This window comes from Vidua macroura, chromosome 10 (genome assembly GCF_024509145.1).
Source record: "Vidua macroura isolate BioBank_ID:100142 chromosome 10, ASM2450914v1, whole genome shotgun sequence".
In the NCBI taxonomy this organism is placed as follows: domain Eukaryota; kingdom Metazoa; phylum Chordata; class Aves; order Passeriformes; family Viduidae; genus Vidua; species Vidua macroura.
This window is the reverse complement of record NC_071580.1, coordinates 20,395,527-20,423,382: the sequence shown is the minus strand read 5'-3', so window position 1 is coordinate 20,423,382 and position 27,856 is coordinate 20,395,527. Positions and strand designations below refer to the sequence as shown.

Here is a 27,856-nt window from a genome sequence, read left to right as displayed (position 1 = left end):
GGATGAAACGCTCTAATTGCAAGTGGCAAACACTCCCCACATCAGGATACACTAAATTGAAATATGCTGATTGATGTGCCTGAAAGCACCCAATCAAATACCTGCTTCCATTTTTGCAAGCATCCAGGCATTCACACACATGCGCAGCAAGAGAAAAACCCAAACCAAAACCCCAGCCAAAAAAAGTTCAGGAGGTGATGCAAAGTCAGGACCATAGGGACCGAGTCCTGTTTACAACTCTCACTCCACCTCCAGCCCCAGCATCTCCCCTCGGTTTCCAGGCTCCAAAGGGACTTGACCCAGCGTGGGTACGTGATGTTGGACAAGCTCAGACGAAGCCATACAATCCATTTATCATAATCCTACCGAGGAGAGAGACAGTAAATCAAAGAGACAACCCGCCTGCAAATAAATTACTGAGGGAAGGGAGCAGGGGAGAGGGATAGAGAGGAAGAGAGAGAGAACTGCAGAGGGAGAGATAAGGGAAGGGGAAGGAAATGACAGAGAATTACCCAAAAATGCACACATCACGGGAAAAAAACAAACAAAGGGGACCAAATCAAATGGAAAGATAAGAGAAAAAAGATAGGGCTTTCAATACCTTTTGTTTTCTAAATTGCAAACCTATTTTAGAAAATTTGGAAACAAGTTTTCAACTATCAGGAACTCATTTGCTCCTGTCATGACAGAATCAATTGCTGATATCATACTTTTTATAATTGAACACAGGCCCTGGATACCCAAAATCTACACACACCATCCGCACGGGTCACCATCCGTACATCGTCATTTACAATTTGGCAACTCAAAGTCAAGCAGCAACAAGGGCTGAGAGAGCACTTTAATGAACACCCTGCCCCCACCCAAGACAGACCCAGCCACACCAAGGGCCCATTCAGGGCAGGCAGATGATGCAGTTGTCTTTCAGGAGAACATTTTCCAGAACAACATCACTATGCATCTAAATCCCCATCCCTGCTTTCTCGAGGCTGGGTTGCCAGCAAACCTCTCAGAATGCCACAGCCTGCCCCAGAAATCACCATATGTCAGGCTTGGCATGTAACTCACTTCATCCTCCACAAGATGTGGAAGAGGAACTCAGCCAACCAGGGATGGGCAGAGGCTCTCTGAGAAACCTTAACCTCCAAAAATCTTTGTTGAGACTACCTCAGAGAAGATCCAGCCACGTGGTGGAGAAGGCCAGGTTTAAAGGAAAGATCACTTAGGTTGGCAGAGCACCCATCTGCTCTTCAGTATCCATGAGGTCACCCCTCAGGAGCACAGGGCAAAGCAGATGAAGGCTGAAGGTCAGGTGCCTGAGGATTCTCTGTCCCTTGTCCACCAAGTCAGGTGGTTCCAGCACAGGCTGGGCACAGCAGCCTCACATCACTGGACTCTTTGGGTGGAGACCAGCTGGCTCAGACACCCATCTCACCAGCCGAGAGAACAAGGAGGATCCAGAGCCCCAACCCATCATACATCTGGGGAGCAGCAAGTCTTGAGAATAATCCAAACATTGCTGGGTAATAATGCCAATAACTTCCTGTTTTCCACTACTTTTCCGTAGCTCACATCTTGGTCAATATCCAAATACCCACGTGGGCTGCATGGGGTGTGCTCCAGCCAGGTTCAATGGAAGCAAGTGAGCTCACTCATAAGGGACATTCTGCCAGGAGCTCCCCTCTTGGGAAAAGGGAACTTCATCACACTATCAGAGAGCAAGGAACTCCAAAAAGAGATAAAAAATAATAAATACAAGCAGCATGTGAGATTTTGCAGACAAGGGCCATTTGAAGCCTAATGAGTTCCGTGGAAGTGGGCTCCTTATCAGCTGGGATTCCCTTGGAAATGAGAGCCTCTAAGTACAGAATTAGTCATCTGAGAAGACAGAGCTGCCATAAACATCAATAGCATCTGCAATTACACGTGCTAGGATGAATTACAAGAATACACAGTCTTCGTGCCTGGATCCATGGGACCCATGGGATTGCAGGGGATCTCCCAAGCAGCGGGCTCACATATGTCTTACAGGAGCACGTGCTTGTCTCCAAAGCCAACTTCCAATGCTGGAGTACAGTGGGTGCACTGAGCCTTGGTGAATTCATGTGCCAGACCTGTCCCCGCCTTTTCCCACAGCTCTCCTTCCCCGCTGGATTTATTTTGCCTTACTCCAGGGTAGCACCGCCTGTGAGGAAAACTCTAAAATCAAAACATTTATCCTGCGTTTCCCTACACGCCTTTATCACATCTTTAGAGATTCAGGATGAGTCACTGTCTTGGACCATGTTCTCCAGAAAAGCTTCACGTTCACTACAAAAACAGGCATCTCATGGAGCCCTAACTCTGAAATGCCAGCCCTGCTGTCAGAGAGCCCTCGCGCCCAGAGCTGCACCTGGCACCCTCTGGCTCCTATTTACTAGATCTTATTTTAAAATGTCACAGGAATTCTACGTGAGCCACAAACATGACAGACTGCTCAGAGCACGCACTGCCAGGGGACTCAAGCTTAGCCTGGGCACAACTGTTCCCAGCGCAGCCAAGGGCTGGTGTTCTCCCAGTCACCCAACACTTTTCACCCCAGCACAGACCAGCTGCAGCCACATTGATCCTCCATTTTTTAATCCAGCTTGTGACACATACTAAAGCTTTCTAGGGGGCCAGCCAAAAATTTCGTAAGAACTAAAAAATAGCATTTCTGGTCCACCCATGCACAGGGGATCTCAGGGGGAGAAGAGGGAAAGCAGCAGGGCGAGCGTGGAAACGCACCGGGATGCTCCGGCTGTGCTGGAGATGACGAGCAATCCGCAGCTGCGGGAGCAGAGTTGTCAAGGGGAGGAGGTGGAAATATTGAACCTCAAACGGAGCAAGCTGCAAAAGCGCCGGCTCCCGCGCCGCCCCCCAGCCCGGCGCCGGCCGTGCCGAGCATCATCTCTCCGGCTTCTGCACCATATGGAGTCAGCTGGGAGTGCAAACCAGGCAAGGAGCGATAAATCTGTGCCAGCACAGCGGCACACGGCTGCCGGCAGCACAGGGAAGCCTCCGTCAGGACACGGATGGGACTGGGGGAAGGCTCTGCCTGCATCCCTGAGAATGTCTTGGTGGAGAAGCCCATCACCCACTCAATCCCCCCCACCATCAAAAAGGGACGTGGCAAAGCCAACCAGTCCATTGGAAAGGGCAGAGTACCCCATCAGCAGACCCTGCTGGGTTCTTTGCTCTGGCTCCACATACAAATGCCGTGGAATTCCCAAAATGCACTGGAAACTCATCCTGGGCTCTCCCAGCGTGGCCTTTTTTTTTTTTTTTTTTTTTTTTTTTTTTTCTTCTTCTCCACTTTTAGATTTAGACAAAACAAGCAGTGGCCAGGATCTGTAACCATCCTGCAACCTATCCAAAAAGCTTTCCTATCAGTCTGAGCCACCTTTAGGTATGTACATACACAGCTGGTCTGGTGAGTGTTTGCTGAGATTTCCAAACACCCATTCACACAAAGTGCCAGCTCCAGCAGGCCAGTGGGGCTGGTTAAATCCTTGCCCAAATTCACCAACAACGATGAGCAACTGTAATCACCTTGGAAGATGCTCTTCAGCAGCAGGGGTTCAGCACCCTTTGCTGTAAGCTCATGGTGCATCACCCAAATGGTTCCAGAAGCAGTGGGCAAACAGCTGCCTGCCCCCCAGCTCACGCCAGCACAGAGGCAGCACCAGAGATCCCCCCATGCCAGGAGCCTCTTCTGTGAGAAGGGAAGAAACACAAGCACTACTCTAAGTCAACCTTAAATCACAAGATTTTGCTCAGTGCCATTTTTAGGCCAAGCTTATCCTGCAAGCTGAGTTGCTACACAGCCACAGCTCCCACAGGCCCTAGGGGTGAGGAAGGGGAGGAGGAAGAGGAGGATGCTGGCAGGAGGTGCCACTTGGCAGCCAGCCTGCCTGGCACACCCCTGCCTCCAGCCCCAGCGCCTGCGCAAGCTGGGAAAAGGCTCCAGCATGAGGACGGCCATCTGCATGCCGGGAGCCGCGCCAAAGCGGGTTCAGGGATTTTTTCCCACCCCCCCCCGCCTTCCTCAGGACAGTCTCCTTCCCAAATGCTGACTTTACACACGGGTGACACCTCTCCAAAAAACTTCAGCACAGTTGCAGGAGGTAACCAACGAGAAGTTCCCCAGTCAGCCAGCCCAGACATTGACCAAAGCCCAGGAAGTGCCTGTGACCTGCTGCACGTGAGGGATGGTCCCGGCACAACCAGAAGAGCTCCATTTCATGCAACACCAGCTCTGCTCATTTTTAAAGCATTACTCGTTGATGATAAAGTTCCCCTGAAGCTCATCTCCATACCCACCTCTTCTCCTGATGACGGTGACCCATCCTCCCTGATTGTGGTTTCCTTGCTGAAATAAATCACTTTAAGTGCACATTGTGCTCAGGGTCTCATTACTGTTCATCATCTTCTGCGCAACAGAGCTGTCACATCCTCACAAATTCTGTCACCTGGGCAACACAGGAGCCATTTGGGAGGGCAGGCAGATGGGAAGAAAGCGCCCAGGGCTTGACAGGGTACCAGCTTCCCATTCCTCTCATCTGCAGAGTTTGAATAGCGGGCTCACACCCCTCATGGCACAAAAGCTCAGGACAACAAAAGCAAGAAGGAGCAACACGTGTCCAAGGTGAGATCGGTGCACCAAGGCCCCATATGGATGGTAGCAGGAGTGGCACATGCACCTTGATGGCCGAGAGGGCCTTCCTTCAGTGAGTTATGTCCCTGCTAGAAAACCTCCTCCAGAAAAAGTGGAAGAAACTCACCTCCCCCAGTTTGGAGTAGAAACATCTAAAGAAGGGAAGGAAGAAGAGCAAGCTTGGGGGCAGCAAGACAGTCACCAATCCTTCTCCAGGTGGATTCTAGGCAGCACCACACTTATCAGTGATGAGCTGCCTCATCAAAAATGGGTGCTTCCAATCCACGAGGTTGCTCCAGAACAGAAGACTGGGTCATGCTGCACACAGTAAATTAAAAGCTCTTTGCCAAAACTCCACAAAACTCCACAAGGACCCACCAGACAACACAAAGGCACCATCTGCCTGTCACATCACTTTTGAAAGGCAAACACTCAGAAAGAGAGAAAGGGAGTGATTAAGGCTGCTGCTAATCTTGGGAGTGTCCACAAAGATGGGTCTGCTGGGTTTTTATCAAGGACAGAGTGTAAGTACCACCAGCCCCAGATGGCCTGTAGTCCTGTGAGGGCTGGGACCAACCTGGAATGAAAGGCAAATTCACACAGCCAGGAAGGAACTGCTCACCCATAGCCATGGACCAACTCCTACATCAGCACAGCTCCTTGGGGAAAGAGTTGTCTCCCCGCCTGATGTTTGGGACAGTGCAAAGGTTTGGATTTCCCACCAAGTACTCAACACCTACAAAAATCCTGGAGCATGGCTGTGGAGAAGACACGCTGCTCTCACACCTTCCTCAAGTTCAACATTCACACTTGTCTAAAACTCTTCATCTCACTCATCCCATCTCACCTTCACAGGAAAACACCTCTCACTGCTCTGGTGACCACAGCAGGAAAAGATCCCCAGAAATGTAAGTAGGAGAAAAACCCCACAGATGCAGCAGGAGAAGACCCCCAGACACATCATCCATCACTGCCAGGAAGGATTCCCCAGGTGGTCCCTGGGGCTCTGCTCAGCTCTCCCACCATCCCAACCCACCATCCCAGGCATCCTGCTGCAGCCTGGAGACCCCCGTGCCCCCTCCTCGCCCAGGGCACTCGCACACATGTTCGCACACGCCGGCACGGAGCTGGAGGGGAAGGCAGGCTGCAGGAATAACACAGGCACACAAACAAAAGAGCACAAGCCATTAATCTGGGTGAACCAGAGGAAATGAAATCATTATGTCTGCAGCTACAACATCCCGAGGAACAAATTTCCTGCCTGGATAATAAATGGATTCTTTTGTTTCACATTGGCCCCAACCACGTGACTCTCTTGGCCTATTCCTCATCCAAAACATCTTGCTGTATAAATACCCAGACGGGTTTGAATTTCAGCTGCTAAAAATATGTTTTAATTATAATAATATATAATAATAATAACAAAAAAAAAAAAAAAAAAAAAAAAAAAAACAACTCAGGATCTACAGGCTCCCCTCGCCTCCTAAACAACCTCTGAAGACTTTCCAGCAGGCAGGCAGGCAAACAAAAAGTCCCAAATTGCCAAAAACAGCTGAACAGTACAAATGCAGCCTTTAAAAAATGACTGAGGCACCTGAAAGCAGCTCCAGGTTAATGCTTGCAATAAATAATCCCTGCCAGAAAGAAAAATGATGGGTGCATGAAGATCTGAAGCACGATGGCCCAGAAGTATCTCCTAAGTACCTCCCAGCAGCAGGACGAAACCAAAGCCACATGGCATATCAATGACAGCTCCAACTTTGGGGCTGTGCAGCTTTTCTTCTAATCCAGGTTTTCTTCTGGTGGCTCACTAGGGCTTGGGATTTATCCATTGCATGGATGGGGGGAGTGCAAGATCTGGCCTCCTCTGACTTGGCAAGGTGCTCCCCAGCTGCAGGAGTCTCTAGGGATGCAGACCTTGGAGAGAGCTGCATGAATGACTGGCTCCAACTGTTCCTTTAATCTGCAACTCCATCACATCACTCACTTAAAACCACTTTTTCATCTAATTGCATATTTTGCTTCTGCTTTCAGCTTCTTTTCACTCGCCTTCCCAGCTTCACCAACACATTGCAAGCACTGCAACAAGTTTCAAAACAAGAAGCGGTTTTGAAGCCAAACATCAAAGCGCCTTGGTGCTCAAAGTTAAAATTGTTTGGATGTTAAAGAGAGACCTCCACACATGGAAACAAGCTCAAAAATTCCCTCCAGCTAGCAGGCAGCCACGGGAAGAAGATCCAATCAAGCCCACCATGCTCGACCACAGCTCTTATTTGGGGTTGGACTTGCTCTCTCATCATCCCAAACACCCCAGCATCCAATGAGTTCTCTTCAATTCCACACACACACACACAGAGGAAACCTCTGGTAGATCACACCAGCAGAGCCTCAATTTCGTTTTCATTTTAGGGTCATCTTTAATTCCAGTTATATTCTGGCTGCCTCATTTCTGTTGCTTATCGCCGCTGTTACTTCAAGGAAGGGGAGGGGGGGAAAAAAAGAAAGGGAAAAAAAAACAGTCCTTGGAAACTAAATATTTACACACCCACATAAGCTAATCCCAGCAGATCCAAGGGTGGGAAGCCTATTTAAAAAACATCCCTAATTACTTTCCCATTTTAAAGGGAATAATCTGGCCATTAGCTCAAATGCTTTACTTAAGCAATCACTTATTTTTCAAGAGGAATAATCTTTTGGTGTGTGCACAGACAGGACAGGGGACTGAGAAACCATTTTTATACCCTTTCCTCAGGTACAGCTGCTAACAGCCAAGTGGCATGGAGGGGTTGACAGAACTGAGGAGAGTCAGGAACTCCACGCATGTCACCCTTGGGAGGCCACCCCTGGAACATGGACAGAGCCACCTCATGCCCTGACACCTTGCTGGTCCCTGCATTGCACCACAAGGAAACTGTTTGGAAAAGGGGGGATTCTCAAGGCAACATGGGAAAGAAAAATGGGAACAGACACCAAACACCTCAAAAGGCCATCAGTCCCCGCACAGTGATGCTCCAGCAAATGCCCCCATCCCTCCCAGCAGTGCCAGGAACAGGGAAACACAGCAGGTTGGCACTGCAAAACACTGATTTATCAAGAGCATCTTTCAATCCCTTTTTGCTGATGTATTAACAAAACATTCTCTTATCAGAAAATAAAGTGGTTTCTGCTGGAAAAAAATGTCAGTAATCCAGACATAGGGATGTACTGAAGGATTCCCAAAGTCCCCCTGTAGCAAGAAAGGAAAGAGCAGCAATTTGCTAATAGGCTGTTCGAGGAAAGGGCTGGAACCCTGAGGATGGGCAGAAGTTTGATTATAAGACACGCACAGTGGATCATTTAGAAAGATAAAACCGCGCTCGCTCTGCCGCAGCCAGCTATTAAAAGTGGAGAATGTTATTTCAGGTAATAAAGAGCAGGACCTGAGGACCAGCCTGGGAATTCAAATTTACAACTTGTATCAAATTCATCTGCTGTAAAACTCCACCTAGTTTATAAGTTTCTCACCAACTTCATAAAACATGTTTTATTATTATTGTTTTCTGACTCTCCTGCCTTAATAAAATTCCTCTCCCAGCCTATGTGGGTGTTGCATTATAAACATTTGCACTTTGATTCATTCAAGACTGCAGAAAGCTTTCAAGGTAACCTATTAGGAATACTTTAAATGGTTCAAAGACATCCCAGTTTCCCCCGAATGCTGCAAAGCTTTAAAGAACAAAATAAAAACGTGCCTTGCTGCAAACCACCTCCAAAAATCTACTGGGCTGGTGACTCAGGAGATGGGAGTGGCCACACAGGCCAGCAGGAGGGGTCCAGAGTGGGAAAACACAGGAGTTACCAGGGCACAGGGTAATGTGGGCACCCACCCATCACTTCCCAAGCCCCCTTGCCAGGAAGCTGGAGGGACTTATTAACAAAAGATTCTCTTGGGGATGATGTGAGTGCATCCCACTGGTAGGAGGCAGCCAGACCACTTTTGGGGATGCTGCTGAGTGTTTCCCACTGGTGGGAGGCAGCTGGACTGTTTTCAGGGATGCTGCCAAGTGGTTCCCACTGGTGGGAGGTAGCCAGACCATCTTCCCACAAGTTAAGGAGCCAACCATGCAAAAGCAGGGATTCCCTCGTCCCTGATCAGCCCTGCAAGCAGAGCCCAGCGCTGGCACACAAAGCAGGGCTGGAGGGAGCGTCCTTCTCAGAGCAGCCCCTTTTCTCCTGCCTCAGCCACAGCCCAATGAAGTTAAGGAGCAGCTTTCCATGGCTTTGAGCAGGCTCTGAGGCAGGCTCTGAGCAGCCTCCCTGCTGTGGGCACACAGCAGTGCCGCCAGCGCGGCAATAACCCACGCACGGCATGAGAATAAAAGCTGAGTTTTAGAAGGATACTGCACACAGTTAGCTCATGCCCTTACAGCTCCCAACAGCCAGCAGCCACCTCCTCTCCTCCACCAAGTTGGCTGCAGCATCCAGGGGTCAGGGGGGCACTGCCAGCCCACAGACAGAGCTCGGGAGGGCTCGACCTGAGCTGGGTCCAAAGAAAAAGGCATTGATGCCTTTAATTCCTGCACAGCTGCTGCTTTTCTCCACTTGACTGAGCAAGAGGGAGGTTACCTGGCACAATGCACATGGCTCAAGGAGCCACACATCCCTCCCCAGGAAACACAGTACAGAACTGATCCTCTTTTATTTCATTACACCAGAAATTACCACTTTACAGTCCATCTCTGGTCACAATAACCTCATTGTATCTGACTTCGCAGTGCCTCTGTTGAGAGCCTGATGGGCTCAAACATCCTAGACCCCCACCAGCAATTTCAGCTCAAGGAGCAAAGCACAGGCAGCAAAGGCCAGGAGATTCACCCACTTGTGTGGAGCTTCTGGAGAGCTTTGGCCAAACTGCACAGGCTGGGGAAGAGCTCTGTGCTCCAGGTTCACTTGCAGCCGGGTCATGCTCATAATTTCCAGGACTAAATAAAAACTGCTTTAAAAATAATCACAGCAGAAGAGCAGGGATGGAGTGGCCATGTGATGAGGGCAAACACACCTATGGAACACCCTCTCCAGTTCCATGGGCACATAATGGGAGGGAAAGGTCCTGGAATAGGCAAAACCATCACAAGAAGAACTTCTGACTGTACAATTGTGACAATTTTGTTACTTCCAAACACATTTGTTTCAAATGAAAAGCAAAGCCAGCATCAAATGGAGCATTCCAAGAGCATCCCACTCATGCTCTCTCCCTACATGTCCATCCTGTTCCTTGGGCATTTGGAAATAAGAAGCCGCAGATTTCTGGGGAAAAGAAGGTCAGCCCCAGACTGCCTCCAGTACATCAGGCTGTCTCCCTCTCAGTATCCCCCGTTCAGAGGGCAGGGAATGCCCAGAGAGCCCAGAGCAGCCCCCCGCAGCCAGCCCCATTCTCCTCCTGCCCCCTGAGGACAGTGTTTCCCTTTTAACTCTTCTGCTGAGTTCCCAGTTTTCCCGGGGAAGATGTAATTCACATCCCTCTGCCTGTTCCGCGGTGATTTAATGTCTTTTGAGCAAAATGCAATTATCCTCATATCAACAGGGCCCTAGTGAGGATGATAATGAGGCGGCTCCAGCCCCGCAGCTACGGAAGTGGCTGAAGCCAGCGGAGGCCTCGAGTAATCAAAGGCCCGTCCATGGCCTCTGATTGCTGAAAAAGAAATGAAAAACCTCCATAAAACTTCAAACACGGCCGTTCCCTGCTCCATCCCTCCACCCGTGGTGTGGTTTTAGCAGCAGGAGACAAGTGACCAACACCAGCTCCAGGTACCCCCAGCTTCATCACAGCCAGCTGCATTTTGGGTGTCACCTGCCAGCTCACCCACGGCACACAGAGAGCACGACCTGCTGCTCAAAGCAGGCACAGCAGCCCTGCTTGCCCAGGTTTTGGGGCTCGAGGAGAAGCAGCCCCCACCCTGAGCTGAAGGTGACTTGCCCAGGACACATAAATAAAGGCATCCCCCGGCTCTGCCCTGCAAACAGGAAGAAAATAGAGAAAGGGAGGGAAAGACATGGACGTGCAACAGGTCTTGGGCTTTGCAGGACTTCAGAGGCTTCCTGGGAGACAATAGAGGCAGGAGGAGGGAGCATCCAGCAGGCTAAGCTGCCCATCCTCTCATAAAAATAATATATAGTCAGGCAAAGACACCTAAACCTGGCTGTGCTTGGAGCAATCCAAGGAAAATGCTGGCTGGGTTTGAATTATCCAAAGCTTGGTTCCCACTTGCTGCTGGGATGTGGCACATTGGGTACCAGTGATTGGAGAGGCAGGTGGGATTAGAGAAGGGCTTTTGAGGAGAGAGCATCATAAAACAATCCTTTGAAGTTGTGATGAAACCCTCATGAAGGATGGCAGGAAACAGCCTGGAAGTGAGGATTTCCACAGCCCTTTACCTATTCCCACCCTCCACTTTTACTCATTGCATAACAAATTAAAGCTCCATCAGCTCCAACCACCAGTAACCCTGACTGGATGCCTTCCCAGATAATAAACATTTCCTTCACTAACTAATGAGCACATACCTGAGGCTCTACTGATGCCTAATTACTTGGCCTGGATATTTCAAATTTTTAAATAAATACATAAAATCCTAGAATTCCAGAATGATTTGTGTTGGGAGAGACCTTAAAGATCATCTCATTCCAACCCCTTGCTATGGGCAGGGACAACTTCCACTAGATCTTAGTAATAACCTAAATAACCTTAATACTGTTAAAAATCACCAAGATTAACTTAATACCATATTTTTTTTCTCCCCCCATCCAAAAAGACCTTGAAAGGATTCATCCTGCTTATTAAGAGGAATGACTGAGAAGAGAAAAAAAGCAAATTCACACTCATCAATTAACTAAAACCAATCTTAACCCTCACCTCCTCCAAACGACTGCTTGCCATGACCATCCATTGCGACATAAGTGCACAATACAGAGATGTCAACCATGTGATACTCTGGGACTCCCTTCCTCCCAAACCAAGACCATCCCTGGTTTAAGCTGGAAGAAGTGAGGCTGAAGGACACTCATCTTCCTCGTCCAGGGCTCAGCACAAGCCCCTTCCCCTTTGAACTGCTGCCTCTGTGATTTTTCACTGCAGGGCTCCCAGCAGGAACTTATTAAAGCCAGACCAAAGCACGTCTTGCTTTAATAGTAATTAGGTCACCCTGGGTTGTGGGCTTAGCAGGCAAAACTATAATTATTTAGAAACATCAAGTTTAAATGCCAAAGAATCTTAATGGAGCTGAGCTAATTAACCAATTTCAACTAAGTAACTGATTAGCTTAAAAAGAAAAAAAAAAAGATAAATCAATGATCATAGACAACAACATTTTCCTTTTAACAGCCTTTCTTGCAGCAATTCTCAATTGCACAAACCGAGCCCAACAACCCCTGCTAACCAAATATTATTGTAATTAAATATTCAACAGAAAGCCTCTTCAATTATTCAAAAGACTGATAACACTTGGTTATAATTGGGGTGGTGGGAGAGGTTTCCAGAAGCAGGGATTGCGTGCACCATCCAGCTCTGGTCGCTGACGCAAACCCACAGGTCATGGCATCAGCACAGGGCACCTCTCCCGTGCCTGGAACCAACCTGGGGGCAGACGGATGCTCTCCAGCCCCAAAGTGAGAAAACAGACCAGACGGTGCACAGGCTTTCTGGATTCCTGTTATTAGACCAGAAATTTAGGGGACTAATGGCCAGTTTCCAGGTTTCACACCATTTTCCAATGGTAGCGTTATTCCCCTGACAGAGGGCTGGGATGAAAAGCAGGCCCTGGTGTATCATTATAATTCACTAAGCAGCATTACCATAGGAAATTACAAATTAGCTTTTCAGCAAAGGATACGGACATATTTAGATTAGCCATAGAGAAACTACAGAACCTTCCAGCCCATTCATCAAAGCTCCTGTAGCTCCAACTTTCAGGGAAATGAAACAATAATAAATATTGAGCAGGGAAAGTTAATCTCCCCTGAATGCACTTCAATAATTCAAAAGTTGTGAGAAATAAATAAATAGAGCACAGATCCTTTCGTGCCTACAAAACACGTGTTCTGTTTTTCTCACTATTTCTCATGATGTGACTTGGTGGGAAAATGGATGGTGACCAAAATAAAAGAGCTCCAACAACTCAGCTGTGTCTGTGAGCAACATTTACAGGGAAGGAGGGAGCCCATCGGCACTTGCCACTTATCTGGAAAGCCATGGAGCTGATTTGGGCAAGAGTTTGCTCCCATTGTCCCTAAGGAAAGAAAGGGCTGTGTTGCCTCTACCTGCTGTCTGCATCCCCTCTGTGTCCGCTCCCTTCCCTGCACGCTCCCAGGCAGCCTCCCAAGCTGCTCATTTTTGGAATGTCCACGTGTTTACCCCAAGAGCTGAACAATGCAATAACCAGCTCAGGGTCCAGGGGCCACCCAAGGTCCCAGCTCTTTCCTGGGACTACTCTGCCATCACTCCATCCTTTTCCACACCCTTCTGCTCCCACACCAACCTGGAACACCTGTAAGCAACATTCACTCCAACCTTCTACCATTCCAGCTGAGGAGATGCCTTCCCAAATTGCCACCCAGCCAACATCCAGCCTTAACATTTGCCTTGCCCCAGTACTGATGCGTGCATCAACCCTTGAGAGCTCTGTTTGCAGCAGAACAAGGTCAAATTGAAATGTGCTTTTACATCTTAAGGAGTATTTGGGGAAAGCATTCCCTCCCACAACCCTAAGTATTTACCCGGCCTTGCTATGCTCTTAAATGGCTCCTCACACCAACACTGTCTCTTTAGAGGGAACAAAGCACCATGGTGCCCTTTGGGCAGCATCACACAGTTTTGGGGTTCCTGCAGGAAGACATTTCCAAGCGTGCTGAGCTCAGGATACCCCCAGCTGGGAGAGGTAAAAAAGCCCCCTGGAGCTGGTTGGACTCAGCCAGTGCAGTGCACACACAACACAGGAGCCTCCTCAGCTTTGCTCTGAGCATCACTTCCATCAGCTTCATCCCACAGCACTCCCACCGCACCAGAACCAGGGTCTCAGAGACTTTGCTGACCTGAGTAGCATCGAGTTACCCATTGCCCAAGGTACCATTTCCCCCTTTTCATCAAATCTGAGCATTTCTTTAGCTTACAGAACCCATCTCTGCTAGAAACATCTATTGCTCAGCACCATAGCCTGGATCCAGATCCAAACAAACATATTTGACCTCTTTCATCATCCAACATCAGTATTTTCTTCTGATTTCTAAGACCAATGGAAGGGTTTTATTCCCCCCTGTTGTGTCAGGAGCTGTACCCAAGATGGGTGAGAGGACACTTAGCAAACCCTCTGGCAGCTCATGCCACAGCAGTCAGGGCCACTTAACACACGGGAGAACATGCAGCACTCCAATATCCAAAAGAACAGGAAAACACAGACCTCACCTTCTCCATGAGCAGAGATACCAGGAATTAGTCAAAAAAAAGAAAAAAAAACCAACATAAGCATCTGCAGTGTCAAGCCCCTTTTCCATGACTTACACTTTCCCTTCAGGCTGACAAGATCTGGGCTCACTCATTATGCCAAGAATAAGGGTTTTCCCCTTAGGGCTTTCTTTTTTCCCCTCAGTTGTTCTGAGCAAAGAAAGCAAGAGTAAACGGACAGCTGAACAGCAGCACTTGCAAATTCCCTCCTGAAGACTTATTTCTAGCTTCTCCTTGGGAAGGGCTCAGCTCGGGGTGGAGCAGCTGGGCCAGAGGTGGGAGCCCACAGGGTGCTGGTGCTCAGGGAAGCTCCCAGCCTGCTCGGCACAGGCACCGCTCCGGCGCCTGGCGGAAGCGCAGGAAGCCCAAAGGATGCCTGCAACAGATGTGTGCATCCCGAGCCAGCAGGGAGGAGAGCGGGGCAGGCACGGAGCACAAGCCAGGGACTCGCTCTCCAGTCAAACCCCATCCCTACTCTTCTCCCAGGCGGCAGCTCTGAAGCCGGTGGATAAGCAGGGGAAGAAAACTAAGCCAGATTCACCAGCCCCAAGCAGAGCTTTCCACCTCCCTCCTGTGCTCTGCTTATCGTGATGCTGCAAGCACAGAGAGAAAAACCTGGGTTTTAAAAGAGCAGGCGCGAGGCAGGGAGATGCTGGAGAGGCGAGCAGGCCAGGCAGGTGAAACAGAGTACGTGGAAGAGCTGCACCGAAATGGTCATCAGCTCCATCTGACCTACCAACAGCTCCAACCCGAGTTAAAGCATGTAACGTCAGTCCATTACCACCCTCTCTATATGCTAAATGGATTATATTTGGTTCAGCTAACACGAGAGAGAGCACGCGAGCGGCTCCTGAGTGATTGCAGGGTGTGGGAGAGACAGAGTGTTTGGTGCTGTCATCTTCTCGCATCCTTCTTCCTCTTTGCAAGCCACAAAAAAAATTTATAAATTACTACAAACGTCCAGGTGTCCAGCAGAAAAGGGATTTAGTAAAAATCCAGCCACAGGACTTAGTAAAAATCAAGAAACCATAAAAAAAGTCAGATAAGTGACTCTATTACTATATCCAGGTTCGCGTGGCACAGGCAATGAGCTAGCAAGGTTTTATGGAGAATAACGAGAGTGGTTTGGAGGCAGCCCGTGCCCTGACTCCAGCTGCATCCTCCTCCCCCTCCAGCCAGGTCCAGACCCCCAGACACCTCCCCCACCATCACAGGAAAAAGACTTTTTGTCTCGTTGGCTGATTTGGGATGCAGGGAGCCATCCCTGGCTCAGCTGCCTCTGCAGCCCAGGGCAGAGCAGGGCACCAGCCGTGGCTTTGCCATGCTCTCAGAGAGTGCAGCCAGCTAATCCAGCCTCACCAATGCTCCAGGGGGAAAGCCAGACCCCAGGGCAGGTCCTAAGAGATGCTCCAGATCCATTAGAGAAAACCATGTTTCAATCTAGCAATTCAACCTCTGTATCAAGAGATCCAGTAAGATTTAAATAAACCCCATTAAAAGGCATTTTCTTTATACGACCACATCATTAGACTCTCGCCTTAACTCCAAATCAGATTCCATTGCTCGACCTTCAGAAATTCCCCATACAAAATTTTCCCAAAAAACTGAGACCTCTCCTAGGATACTACTTTACTATCCAAGCAACTTCCTCAGCAGAGTAGAAATATCACCACTCCTCGACAGGTTCGGTCCTGGGCAGGGACACTGCCAGTGCCCCCGGGGAGAGCCCAGGCAAGCTGGGGAACACCCTGGGTGACACCCGGGAGTGCCCTCAGCCCAGGAGGGAGCCCAAGTGTCCCATCCAGCCGCAATTCCAGCAGTGCCTCCCGCCGCTGACGCTGCGACCGCCGGCGAGCGAAGCGCTGCTAACAGGTCTCGCCTCTTCACGTGCGGCTTCGCCGCCGAGCAAACGCGCGCTCGCTGCATCCATCACGCTTCGGCATGGCACCAGCACTCCCACCTCCAGCGATTCCTACAGAGATGGCATGAGGCAGCCCAAGAAATACGAAAAGCAAACGCGTGTGCCAGCCAAAAGCCAGCGGGAAGGGGATGCTGCATCGAGCGGGCCTGCCCGCCACGATCCAGCAGCCGTGCTTGCGAGCAGAGAGGAGCTGCGGCCAAGCCACACCGGAGCAGCATTCCAGCTCCTGAACCAGCTCCTCACTGCCCGAGCTGAGCCGGAGCCTCCTGCCATCAGCTTCCAGCCCAGCCACAGCCATACTCACATTAAAACCCCCCGAGGAGGGCCAGCCCCACGCCGGCCGGCAGCGGTTAGAGAGCCCGAGCATCATCTCCCCACCCGCGCCTCTCGCTGCTCACAGCCGAGGGGCTGCACCACGTCCCCTGCTCGCAGCCACCGCTCCGGCGCTGGGCAACCCCTGCCACGAGCTGCTGCTGTACCAGCAAAAAAGGTGGCAGCGGCAAAATAAAGAGAAAAAATAATCGAAGCAATACTTCAAGAGCCATGCCGGGCACGGAGCAGCGACACAGCACCAAGGCTGGGGCGGGCTGGCTGTCCCACCAGGCCAACCGCCCGGAGCTCGGCTCTTGGCTGCAGGCACCTTCCTGCTGCCCAGCAAATCCCACAGCCAAGCGGGAGATGGGGAAAAGATCCCAGCCCGCTGGCACGCACCGTGCTGAGAGGACGAGCACGCACCTGCTCCGTGGCTCCATGGCCGGGCAAAGCGTTCCCGGCTGAGTTCACCCCAGAAACGGAGACCGCCTGCCCACGGCTCCTGGCGCATCCATCCTCCGCCGGGGCTGCGAGGAGGAGGGTTGGCAGAGGCGGCTCCGCGCACCGCCACGGCCCACCGAGGCGGCCCCACCGCGGCCCCGGGGACCAGAGGAGACCCAGACGGGACTCCGGAGACGGCCCCACCGCGGCGCCGGGGACCAGAAGGGACCTCGGAGGTGACCCCACCGCGGCGCCCGGCAGGGCTCCGCAGGAAAGGGGAGGCGAGACCCACGCGGATGCGGGCGGGTTTCCTCCTCCATCCCCGGCCCCCCTCCCGAGGTTACGGGCTGCCAGCACCGCCCGCGGGCCGCGTAACCGGGGCTGGCACAAGGGGCCGGGGCCACGGGGCCAGGATCTAGCCCAGTGCCGGTGCCTTCCCGGCGGGGGAGTCGCTCCCTGCCCGCTCCCCAGCTGCAGAAGCCGCGGGCGGCGCAGAGACGCTCGGCTCAGCATCCCACCCGCTCCCGGTAGTCCCGGTCGCCGCTCACCTTCCACGGCGGCCGCGGCGGCGGCCAGGCAGAGCAGCACCACCAGATCCGCAGCCATCGCCTCCTCGGGCCCCGCAGGCGACAGCCCCTACCGGCGGGCGGCCGTGAGCGGGCATGGGGGGTGCGTCCGCGGGCCGGGTGGCTCCGGGGCAGGGCGGGCCGGGGCCGCGGACGGGACGGGCCGGTGGCGGTGCCGGTGCCGCTGCCCGCCCGCCCGGGTCACATCGCCGCCGCGAGTGGCGCGCGCGGCCACGCCGCCGCCGGCCCCCGCCGCCGCCCGGCCCCGCCCCCGCCGCCGCCCCGCCAATCCCCGCGCCCGCCCGGCCACGCCCCCGCCGCAGCCCCGCCAATCCCCGCGCCGCGCCCCGCCTCGGCCACGCCCCCGCCCTCCGCGAGCGCCCGTGCGAAGGGGGACGGCGCCCCCTGGCGGCCGAGGGACGCCCCCGGGCCGTGTCTCCCCTCAGTGGGACCCGCGACGGGGCGGCCCGGCCCCCGCAGCGCCGGGACGCGGCAGGGACGGGCGGCCGCAGCCGCGGGGACGCGCCGGCGGGATCACAGCGCCGCCATCCCGCTCCCCTCTCTCGCCCCCAAAAGGAATGTGGAGCGAACCGTCAGCCCCACAGAGACGTGGCCCCGCTGCCCAGCCGCCCTCAGCGCGGCCGCTCCCCTCAGGCTCTCAGACGCTGCGGCCGCAGGGGTCGGGCACAACGCGGGGCCCCCTCGGCCTCCTGCCTTCTCCACCGCGCTCACCCTTCGCTGGGCATCGCTCCGGACGCCGCGGCCACATGGGCACCCGGGAGCAGCGGCCTGGCTCGGGGGACACCGGGATGCTCAGCTGCCAGCCCGGGGCTGTGCCCCGGTACCCACAAGCCCAGCCAGGAGCGATCTACATCCACAGCCTCCAAAAGGAACCATCCAGAAGGACGCTCGCCCGGTCCCGCTCTCCCCACGCACCGCCCCGGTCGGCCTTGGCAGGCTCAGCATCCCCTGCTGCTCCGCTGCCCACCCGACAGCCGAGCTGCCCCCTCGGCAGGGACCCGTGCATGCCAGCACAGGCGGGCTGGGGAAAACAGCGGGCAGGGCAGGCAGCACGGACTCATTCCGGTCACGGCCGCACGCCTGCCGCCACGGAGGGACCAGAAACCCTGCAGAGACACCGAACGCTGGAAAATCGTCAGCTTTTCAGGGAAAGAGCGTGCAAAAAACAGTCAGAGGTGCCACGGGAACAAGAGTTTTCTTTTTGCGGTTGTGCAAAATTTATTTGCAAGCAGCTCCTATTCAGCTGAGCAAATAACAGAAAAAATTGCCAAGAACCTTCTGGCTAAGTTTTAAGGAAATTTGCTTTCATCTTGACAACCCTTCTTCATTTCCTTCCCATGAATATCTCAGCAATCCAGTTTACTCACTCAGAGGATCACAGAAAGAAAACTGTGAAGTAAATGTCAGTATTATTTGCATCTTTATCCAGTCTGCCATAAAAGCAACACCATGTTATTTATCTGATCTAGCACAACTCAGTAACAGCTCAAGTATAGAATATTCATGATGTGCAAAGCAAAAAAATGTTAATCATTTGAGAATACAAGAGGCAAAGAGCTGAGCCTGTGAGTTATCCAGAGAAGTGCCTCATTTTGGCGAGGGGGGGGGGGGGTTCTTCCCAAATAATAGTTATCAACTGAAAACCTTGCATTCAGAAACTAACATTTGACCAAAAAAAGCCTGACAATTTCTGTAGGGTAAAAAAAAAGAATAATACATCAATATTCTTCTGATTTCTTTTCAGCTGGCCAAAGAGTTGGCTGCGCTGGGTGACAGCCAGCTGTGTTTGTTCAAAATGTTTTCTGTTCTGTCAGCCTTGCTCCGAGTCTCCCAACAGCGAGGCTTTGCTTCTCCTGGAGGACACATCTCCGAAAAAGCTGTGTACCATCTGGGGGTGGGAGTGGGAAGGTGGCAGCATGGCAGCATCCTGTCACAGGGCCACTCTTCCTTGCACACCCAGTGGATTGTCACCACCTGCCCCAGAGACAATGCCCACCAGCATCCCCTTGGAGGGCACATGAAGGGCATTAAAGCCTGATGGGTTTTTGGGCACATGTTGCTCTCTGAGCCAGCCATGTGTGGGAGGCAAACACCCCACAGAAGGCAAAACCACCCTCTGGGCTACCAGCAACCTCCAGTTCTGCCCTTCAGGCCCCTGTGAGGGAAGGACATGGGGCACAGACCTGCTCAGAGCAGGAGCAACCCTGCAGAGGGAGGGCTTTGGGTGGTGCTGTGCCCGGGGTGCACGGCCGGTCCCTCAGTGCTCACAGCCCACAGCACATTGCAATGGCAGCAGCCGGCTGCCAGAATTAGCTCTGTCTTAATTAACAGCTTTGCCTTTGTTCTCAGATGCTGCTTCAGGAGATGCCAAAGCCTTTGTGGAGGATGAAGATCTGGGATCCCAGTGAAAGGAAGCACCAAGACTTATGATATGGCACGGCACAGATCTCCTCCTCAAAGAACCCTCAGAGCCACCTTTGAGAGCAGAGGGGTCACAGCCTGTGCCAGTCCCTGTTCATCCCCACCACACTGGCTGTGACAGGACCAGCTGAAGCACAAACATGGATCCCACCAGACCATCCTTGTGCATCTGCTGGCAGCAGTGAGCCCACACTCTGGGAGCCTGACATCTCCTGTGACAGTAGGTGAGGGGTGACCAAGGCTCCTGCCCTGCACCAGAGCTACCACCCAGCTCAGACTGGGAGCTCACTGGGACGGTGCCCTTGGTGGCAGGAGAAGCCTGTGAGCCACTCGCTAACAGAGGAGCGGCTCAGAGCAGGATAAAGGTCAAACAAACCTCCCCTGCATCAGCCTCACAGAGCAGCAGAGCTAGCAGAGGACACGGGAGCCTCCCAGCCAGGACAAGCACAGAGCTAAAGCAGCCATGACACTCCCGGTTCATTTTCCAAGCCGAGGCCAGGCCTGCAGGGAGGGTAGGAAGCTTTTCACATAGTGCAGGAGCACTGCTCCTGCATCCCTAATCCTGCTGCTCCCAGCAGCCTGCCTGTGCATTAATTGTAGAGGAAAAGCCTGCACCTACAGCATCCTCCCAAGAGCCAAAGCCTGAGGAGCTGGTAAATCCTCTCCCTGATAAGAGAGGCAGGTCCCTTCAATATTCCAGCATTCCAAACTTGTCTGCTGTGCACCACGTAACAAGAGACAGGTAACAAGGGCAATGCTGGCAAGCAGCATCCAGCCCCTGCAGCACCTTCTGCGCAGTTGAACCCCTTCCTGCGAGTCTAAATAAATGTAATATGATGTAATAACATTAATTAGCAGCATTAAATGTTCAGTGTATTCAAGGCACAACTCAGCCACTTGGCACAGTGCAACCCAAACTGCTTACTGTTCTCCCAGGAGAAATAACCTCAGGGAGACTTCTGGGCTTAAATACCATCGGGAAGCTGAAGGGAAAGAGGGAGGGAGAGAAGTTATTGTCCTCTCCAGGCATTCACAGAAAATTCAGGTGTCTTATCAGAGCAGAAGAAGCTGGAGGAAGGACAACTCCTTTGTCATGTGAACAATTTGAGAACTAAATTGAAGTGAGACGTGAAGAAAAAGTAGGTGAGATGAAGGTTAATTTGGAAACCAGAGTGAGAACAGAGGGAGCTGAGGTATGGAAGAGTCTATTAATTCCCTGGGCAAGAGATGCAGCCTGAGCCAGGCCACGGAGTAACTCCTTGCGCAGTACGGAAAGATAAATTGCAGGTTCTGCTGGTGGAATATTCTGTTTATTATGTTCCAAAATAGGAGACAGTCAAGTGCCAAGTGCCTCGAGCCTCTCAGTGCCTAAGAACATATTAATCACTGGTGGGAGCAGTGTTCAGGCAGCTCAGTGTGACACCAAGCACCATGTAACAGGATGGACGTGCCATGCCCTCCCCTCCGCACTGCCACAGAGATGGGGAAGGAGGCAGGGAAGGCACCTGATTCACTAGCAATGGACAGCAAAGACAGATAAAGATCAACAAGTTCCTTTGATTCATAGATGCTGCAATTTCTGCTACCTGGCTTTTCCTCTTAACTGGGTTTTTCAGGGCAGTTGCAAGCCCCAGCAGACCGGCCAGCTGTGGGACAACACAAGCACAGATCAGCCATGCCATTTTCTCCTCATTTTCCCTTTCTTCCTAGGTTCTCCAGGTGGAAGGATCTCTTTGTTCCCTTTGAAGGCAGAGGATTAACAAAGGCAAATGCAAAAGAGAAAAACAAAAACTCCTTTGTCTGAGGATGGATGACATCTTTTTATCTGTTTCTAATCTAGCTTCAACTTCCATTTCTTTAGGAGAGAAAAAAAATTCAAAGATTAAATTTTATGCCAAGGCAAGCTATAATAAGTGACAGAAACACTCCATCTCCGGGTCCCTGCTAGCTCTGTGAAGTCAGAACATTCACAAGGAAGAAAGCAAAATATAGACAGACAAACACTTTCAATGGAGATTTAAAATAAAAACTCTCCTCATGTTCCAAATGCAAAAGCTACAGAAAAATATGTCGCTCCTCCAAGGAAATTTCATTATCTTGAAGCGAAATGCAATTTATCTTTGGAAGCTTAAAAAAAAAAAATAGCAGGGAGGGGAACCTGCCACAAGAGTTTCACTTTATCTCAGCATTTGGTTTGTTGCAGTCTGAGCTGTGTTCCCATATCTGGAAGCACACAAAGGATGGGAAGTTTTTAAGGTGCAAGTCCATCCAAAGAAGGAGGGAGGAGGGAGAATGGTCCAGCCCACTCCATATCTGCTGCTTCAGGGTCCCATTCAGATATTTTCCTACTGAAATCACACATCAGAGTGTGAAAAGCTGGCTTGGATCAGGTGCTCACCTCATGCACAGGAAACTTGCCATTTTTTCCTGCTTTATCGTGATGAATTTCCAATTGTCACCTTGATCAATGGTCCCATAAACACTATCATAAGGATAATATGATTTTTCCCCCCAGTCCTATTGCTCACAGGGTAATTACATGGATGATTGCACTCAAGGGCAAGAGCATGTGTCCTGCACCCTTACACAGAGCACACAAGTGCCTGGTACTGCTGGCATCATCGGGGCACTAACAGCAGTTTTTCCCAGGTAAAAGGAACAAAACCAGGAATATTCAAGGCCCTAAAACTGCTAGTCACACATACAAGCCAGTGAATGTCTCTGCAGGCATTGCAGCCTCCCTACTGTATTGATCATCAGTCTCACAGAAACAGGAGGTGATGGCCAGAAGGAGCTGCTGCGCCCCCCTGGCCTCCCTGCACACACCAAACCTCACACAGCGAGTTCTGCCGTGATCATTTCACTGCTTGCAAGAGAAACCTGCCTCCCAACCAGGTCTTTACCAAGCTACTGCTTTGATAGCCCAGGGACACATGTGAACTGCCCCAGCAGTGCCCCTGGGCCCCTCTGAACAGGGATCACAGGTACCACAGGGCAGCTGGCAATATCCAGGCAGCCCTTCCCACAGTCACTCCCAAGGGATCAGCTGCCAAGACCACGAGATGCCACGTCCTGGCTCCCATCATGCACATCCTCCTGCTCAGGCAGGGGCTCAGAGTCATATGAAAAGCAGCTGAGGGAGCTGGGAAGGCTGAGCCTGGAGAAAAGGAGGCTCAGGGGGGACCTTCTCACTCTTTACAACTCAGCAGGGTGCAGCCAGGCTCTGCTCCCGGGGAACAAGGGACAGGACAAGAGGAAAAGGCCTCAAGCTGTGCCAGGGAAGGCTCAGGCTAGACATCAGAGGAATTTCTTCACTCTGAGTGTGGTCAGGCACCTTCATTGAAAAGGCTGTGCAGGGAGGTGGTGGAGTCCCCATCCCTGGATGTCCAAGGAACTCCTGGACATGGCACTCAGAGCTCTGGGCTGGGTGACAATGTGGGGATCCATCACAGCTTGAACTCGATGATCCAGGAGGTGTTTTCCAACCTCAGTGATTCTGTGATAAGCCTGCCAGTGACCTGCACATTCCTAGCTCTGTTCCATGAATCTTCATCCAGGGAGGGGAGGAAGACTGTTTTTCTACAGGAAGGAGGACAGATCACTTCCAGGGATAGGATAAGTGCCCCAGTCTCAACTCCCAGCCCTCCACACCACAGCTCAGGATGTCCAGGCACTCCGCAGAGCCGCACACAAGTGCAATTCTTAAAGCAGCCTGCTGGAGGAGGGATAAAGGGAGTCCTCGCCAGGCTTGATTGGCAGAAGACATCAAGAACCCTTCAAGCGGGATTTGAGGGAGTTTTGCATTTCAAACAGGGCAGGCAGGCAGAGGTTTACCCAGAGTGAAGAGGGAAGCAGCAAGGCTGCTGTTTCATCGGTTAACATCTGGCAGCTGCAAAGCTCAGAGAAAATTCTGCCTTCGTCCTCCAGAGAGTTCGGATCTGGGAGGGATGCCAGAGATGTGGCATCTGAGAGAGAATGAAATTCCTTCACAGAATCCAAAACAGGCAGTGAAACATCACAATATTCTTCCTCCCTTTAAATAAGTGACTCTTTGATGCTGACTGAGCCTGTGGAAATGTTATTTCTTTTTGCCTAAGTGGAAGCAGGAGGAGAACAGAGGGGGCAATACAGGTGGGGGAAGAAGAAACACAGCAACAGCTTTTTTTTTAACTAAAATCAGACCTTTTTGATCAAAGACTGCAAATACTTTTGATCAGGGTTTGCAAAAAAAGCTTTTAATTGTTACCTGTAGTTCTATTTTTATAAAGCTAATAAGGACATCAAATTATTTCCATTTAGAAATACCAGTTTACAGAAAACCAACAGGAAAATCTGGGTTTGGATGGGAAAAAAAAATCTTTCAGCCAAAACTTGAAACTTATTCAGAGGTAATTCTGAAAATTAACTGTCATGTGTTATAACAGTTTGTGTAAGACCATCATTTGTGACCAGATTGTTTCATTGTGGTCATAAGGACAATCCCCACCTGAGCAGCATCCTGTGCTCTCCATCTCTCTGCCAGCTTTGCACTTGGGGTGGCTGCAGCCAGCTGGGGACAGTGACAGTCCTCACCAGGAACGGGTAATACAGCAGCAAGGCAGCTCTTCAATTACAGAGGAAATTGTCCTAATGAGGCCTGAACACATATGCCTCTCTGCAGGCATTTCTCCCGCGTATGCCACAGCTCATCCCAACCCCTTTCCAGGCTGCACATCCCTGCCTCCAGGGCATGGACGGAGGAAGAAGCAGCTCAGCAGGGCCATCTCAGAGCGGCATTCGAGGTGAGTCTCCAACTACACACGCGGGCACAGGTTACTGGGGCGGTCTGTCCCCACTCCTACAGTCTCAGCACACCCCAAGATCCCCAAGCCTGAGCAACAGCGGCCAGATTTGGCCATGGGTCTGCATGGACCCCTCAGACTGGGGAACAGGCTCCTGGCTGGTACAAATTCGGGGAGCATCCGAGCGAGGAGAGCTACTCAAGGCTTCACCCAAAAGAGCCATCTCCTCTCCTCACTTACTCATCAACCAGGGCTGGGGCCAGACACCCCCTTTTGCTGCTGCCCGGGCTGGGGACCAGCACCCCGAGTCCCCTCGGGCCACGCAGGTGGCTGAAGTTTACCCCCACCAACCTCTGGAGGTCAGCAGCAGGCAGCACTGGGGCTCCTCACTGGCAGCTGCCGCTGGAAAGAAATAAAGCCCGACCCAGGAATGCAATGGAACTCGGGGAAAGACCCGGTGGCTTGGACACAAGATGCTCTCTACACACCATAGGTGACCCCAGACATTTGCAGGGGCTGGCACACATCCTCCCTGCACTGTTCTCCTTCTCTGCAGACATGCAGGAGTGCAGAACCTTCCTCATTAATAGGAAATTATTGATTTCCAAAGCTTGCTTTGCCCATTTAGTATCTTCAGGTCTCGTGCCAATTTGTCCACAAGTGAGCCCCGTTCTGGGAAAAGGAATGAATCCCCATTTCACTTTGCCAGCATCCAATGTCATTTGCTCATTTCATGTCTGAAGGACGCTACAGCAAACCCTTTACAGCTAAATCATTACTGATTTTACAGAGGTTACAAGTTGCTGGTAATGTAAAGAAAAAAAAAAAAAACCTCTTGGTAAATTTATTATACAGAATGTGACATTCTCTTGCATAAATCTCCATGTTCCCGGTATATAACAGAGGTTTCTAGACAGTGTGAAACACCAACAAGAACTAAGGCAAGTGAACTGGAGGGATGGAAGGAAGCATATCCAGACTCCCTTGTGCAGAGCAGGAAAGGGAGTCCTTACGTTCACCTGGTCCAAAAAGGTAAAAACCAAAAGAGGAAAGCAGCAGAAATCCTCCTGCTTTCCCCAGCCAGGCAGGGAAAGGCAGCAGGTCTGTCAGGACAAGGTAGACACCTCCTCCCAGGGACATGCTTCCTTGAGCATCACCAGGATATCATGGGCCAGCATCCCTCAGAGCCACTGCTCTGCTGTGTGCCAGAAACTAAATATTGACCAAAAAGGTGGATTTTCCCCACAAATGAGGCTGTGGCAAGCTGTCTTCTGGCTGGGTTACAGCTCACTCTTGGTTAGCTAGAAACAAGAATTCCTGCCCACTGGGAAAAAAGTTCCCATTACTGTTTCCATCCTGCTCTCTAGGAAAGCTAAAGTCTGACTTTCGGTGGGGATCATTAATCTCATTATTTTTAGATGACATTTCTAGGTGTGTTCTCAGAGCTCCAGGCTCACAGCACAAGCACAGACAAGTGGATGGGTCCATTGTGTACCAATACAAGATCACTCCCCAAAATGGATGGAAGCAGAGGGCGGGTAACAAGTCTGGAACTGTGGTGGTCAAAGAGAACAAATGCTCATCTGGCAGAGGGTATCTCCCATCAGAGGTAGGCTATGACATCCCAAGAGCTCGCTGACAGCTCAGCCACATCCCTCAGGCTTAGGGCAATGGAGCAGATGGACAACTCCAGCCACTACTCTGGTGGAAGGAACAAAAGGCCCCTACTTTGCCAGAGAGGACGATAAGCATCACTTCAGCTACTCAGAACCTCCTGCAGCACACCTGGGCCCCTCTTTATCCCGCAGCCACATGGCAGCTGAGACTCATTTCTTCCTAGCAGGGCTCCTCTGCAGCTGGAGAGCCCTGCTGGGGAACACCCACAGGCAGAGGGCACCACCTCTCCCTATTATCCCACGTCCAGCTCTTCCTCACCAGGCGACAGCTCTCAGACACCAGGTGAAAGCTCTCCTCCTGCTGCATCAGGAGGAGCTCCTGGGCTTTCTGAGCTGAGGGAGATCCTTAAAAGTCAGGAGGAGGGGAGGCTCTGGCTGCAGTATCCCTGGAAGTATTGAAAGCCACTGCTGTGGCTGCAGAATCCCAGGAAGTATTGAAGGCCAAGCATTGAAGGGCTTGGAGCAACCTGATCTAGTGGAAGGTGTCCCTGCCTATAGCAAGGAGGTCTGAGATGATTTTCAAGGTCCTTCCCAATCCAAACCATCCTGTGAGTCTCTGACTGGTTTGGGTTGATGGATCATGACATGCTCCCAACTCAAAGTGCTAACACTGTGGCTATGGCCAGGCGGCCACAGGGCTGCCACCAGCACCTTCACTGTCCCCATCCATCAGCATCTCCTTCAAACTCCAGCAACTCTCCCACAGTATTGCTCCCACTTTCCCTCCAGGAGCTTCAATCATATCTTGGTGACATCATGCTACACCCCCTTCCCTTCCCTGCCCTTTCATTTCTTTCATCAAAGTTTCTTTTCATCTCCCACCTCCTTGCTCTGGGGTGTTTTGTTCACCTCTTGCTGCCTGCAGAGCTGAGCCACTGTGCTGGGAAGGGCTCTGCACCCAGTGTGGAGGTGGGAGCCCTCCCAGGGGGAGCAAACGCAGCGTCAAAGCCCCTCTGAGCCTCACAAGCTCCCTACAAAACCCACAGAGTTACAACAGAGCTCCGTGGGATGAGGTGCACGTCTTTGTCTATCAGACAAGCACATCCCCAGAAAATGGAGACTTATAATGAAGTGTGTTTAACACAGGCTCAAAACACGGTGTTTAATCTGTGGGAGTCTCCACACCCCCAGGCGTGCTTGGGTCATGCCAGCACAGAGAGCAGTGATCCTGAATGCTAAAGGAAGAAACAGGGAAGAAGATTCCCCGGGCTGGATGGGCAGACACAGCTGGAGGCACAAAGGTTATCTCCAGATTGCAGGTGCGATGCTCCCACCGGCAGGGGTGTGGAGACAGTACCACACACCAGAGCAAGACCTGGGAGAGGGAGAAGAGATAAACCTGAGCAAAGTAACACTTTTCAGCCTCTTTGGCAACAACAAAATCAAGCCTTCATTTCAGATTAGCTGATTTTCATGTGAGTTTGGTTTTATCAAAGGTCAGTACAACCATGCAGGTTTGTATGTATATGTTTGAAGCAGAATACTGACCCCTTTTGAGGCTATTCAGTGTTACATTTAGCTCATTCCCTTCATTTGTCTCAAAATATTTTGGAAAAAATCTTGCAGA

The 27,856-nt window shown here is 51.5% G+C and overlaps 1 protein-coding gene across 2 annotated transcripts in view; it reads right to left on the bottom strand.

The window, feature by feature from the left end:
• The window catches only part of EPHB1 (EPH receptor B1), a 77,343-nt gene extending 59,766 nt beyond the window's left edge, over nucleotides 1-17,577 (bottom strand). For both annotated transcript variants that reach the window (XR_008438555.1, XM_053986011.1), the window contains exon 1: nucleotides 17,373-17,577. Coding sequence is in view for 1 of the 2 variants with exons in the window: in XM_053986011.1 (XP_053841986.1) it covers nucleotides 17,373-17,430 (58 nt within the window). In the remaining variant the exon portion in view is untranslated. The remainder of the gene's footprint in view (nucleotides 1-17,372) is intronic.
• Between the last annotated feature and the right edge of the window lie 10,279 nt (nucleotides 17,578-27,856).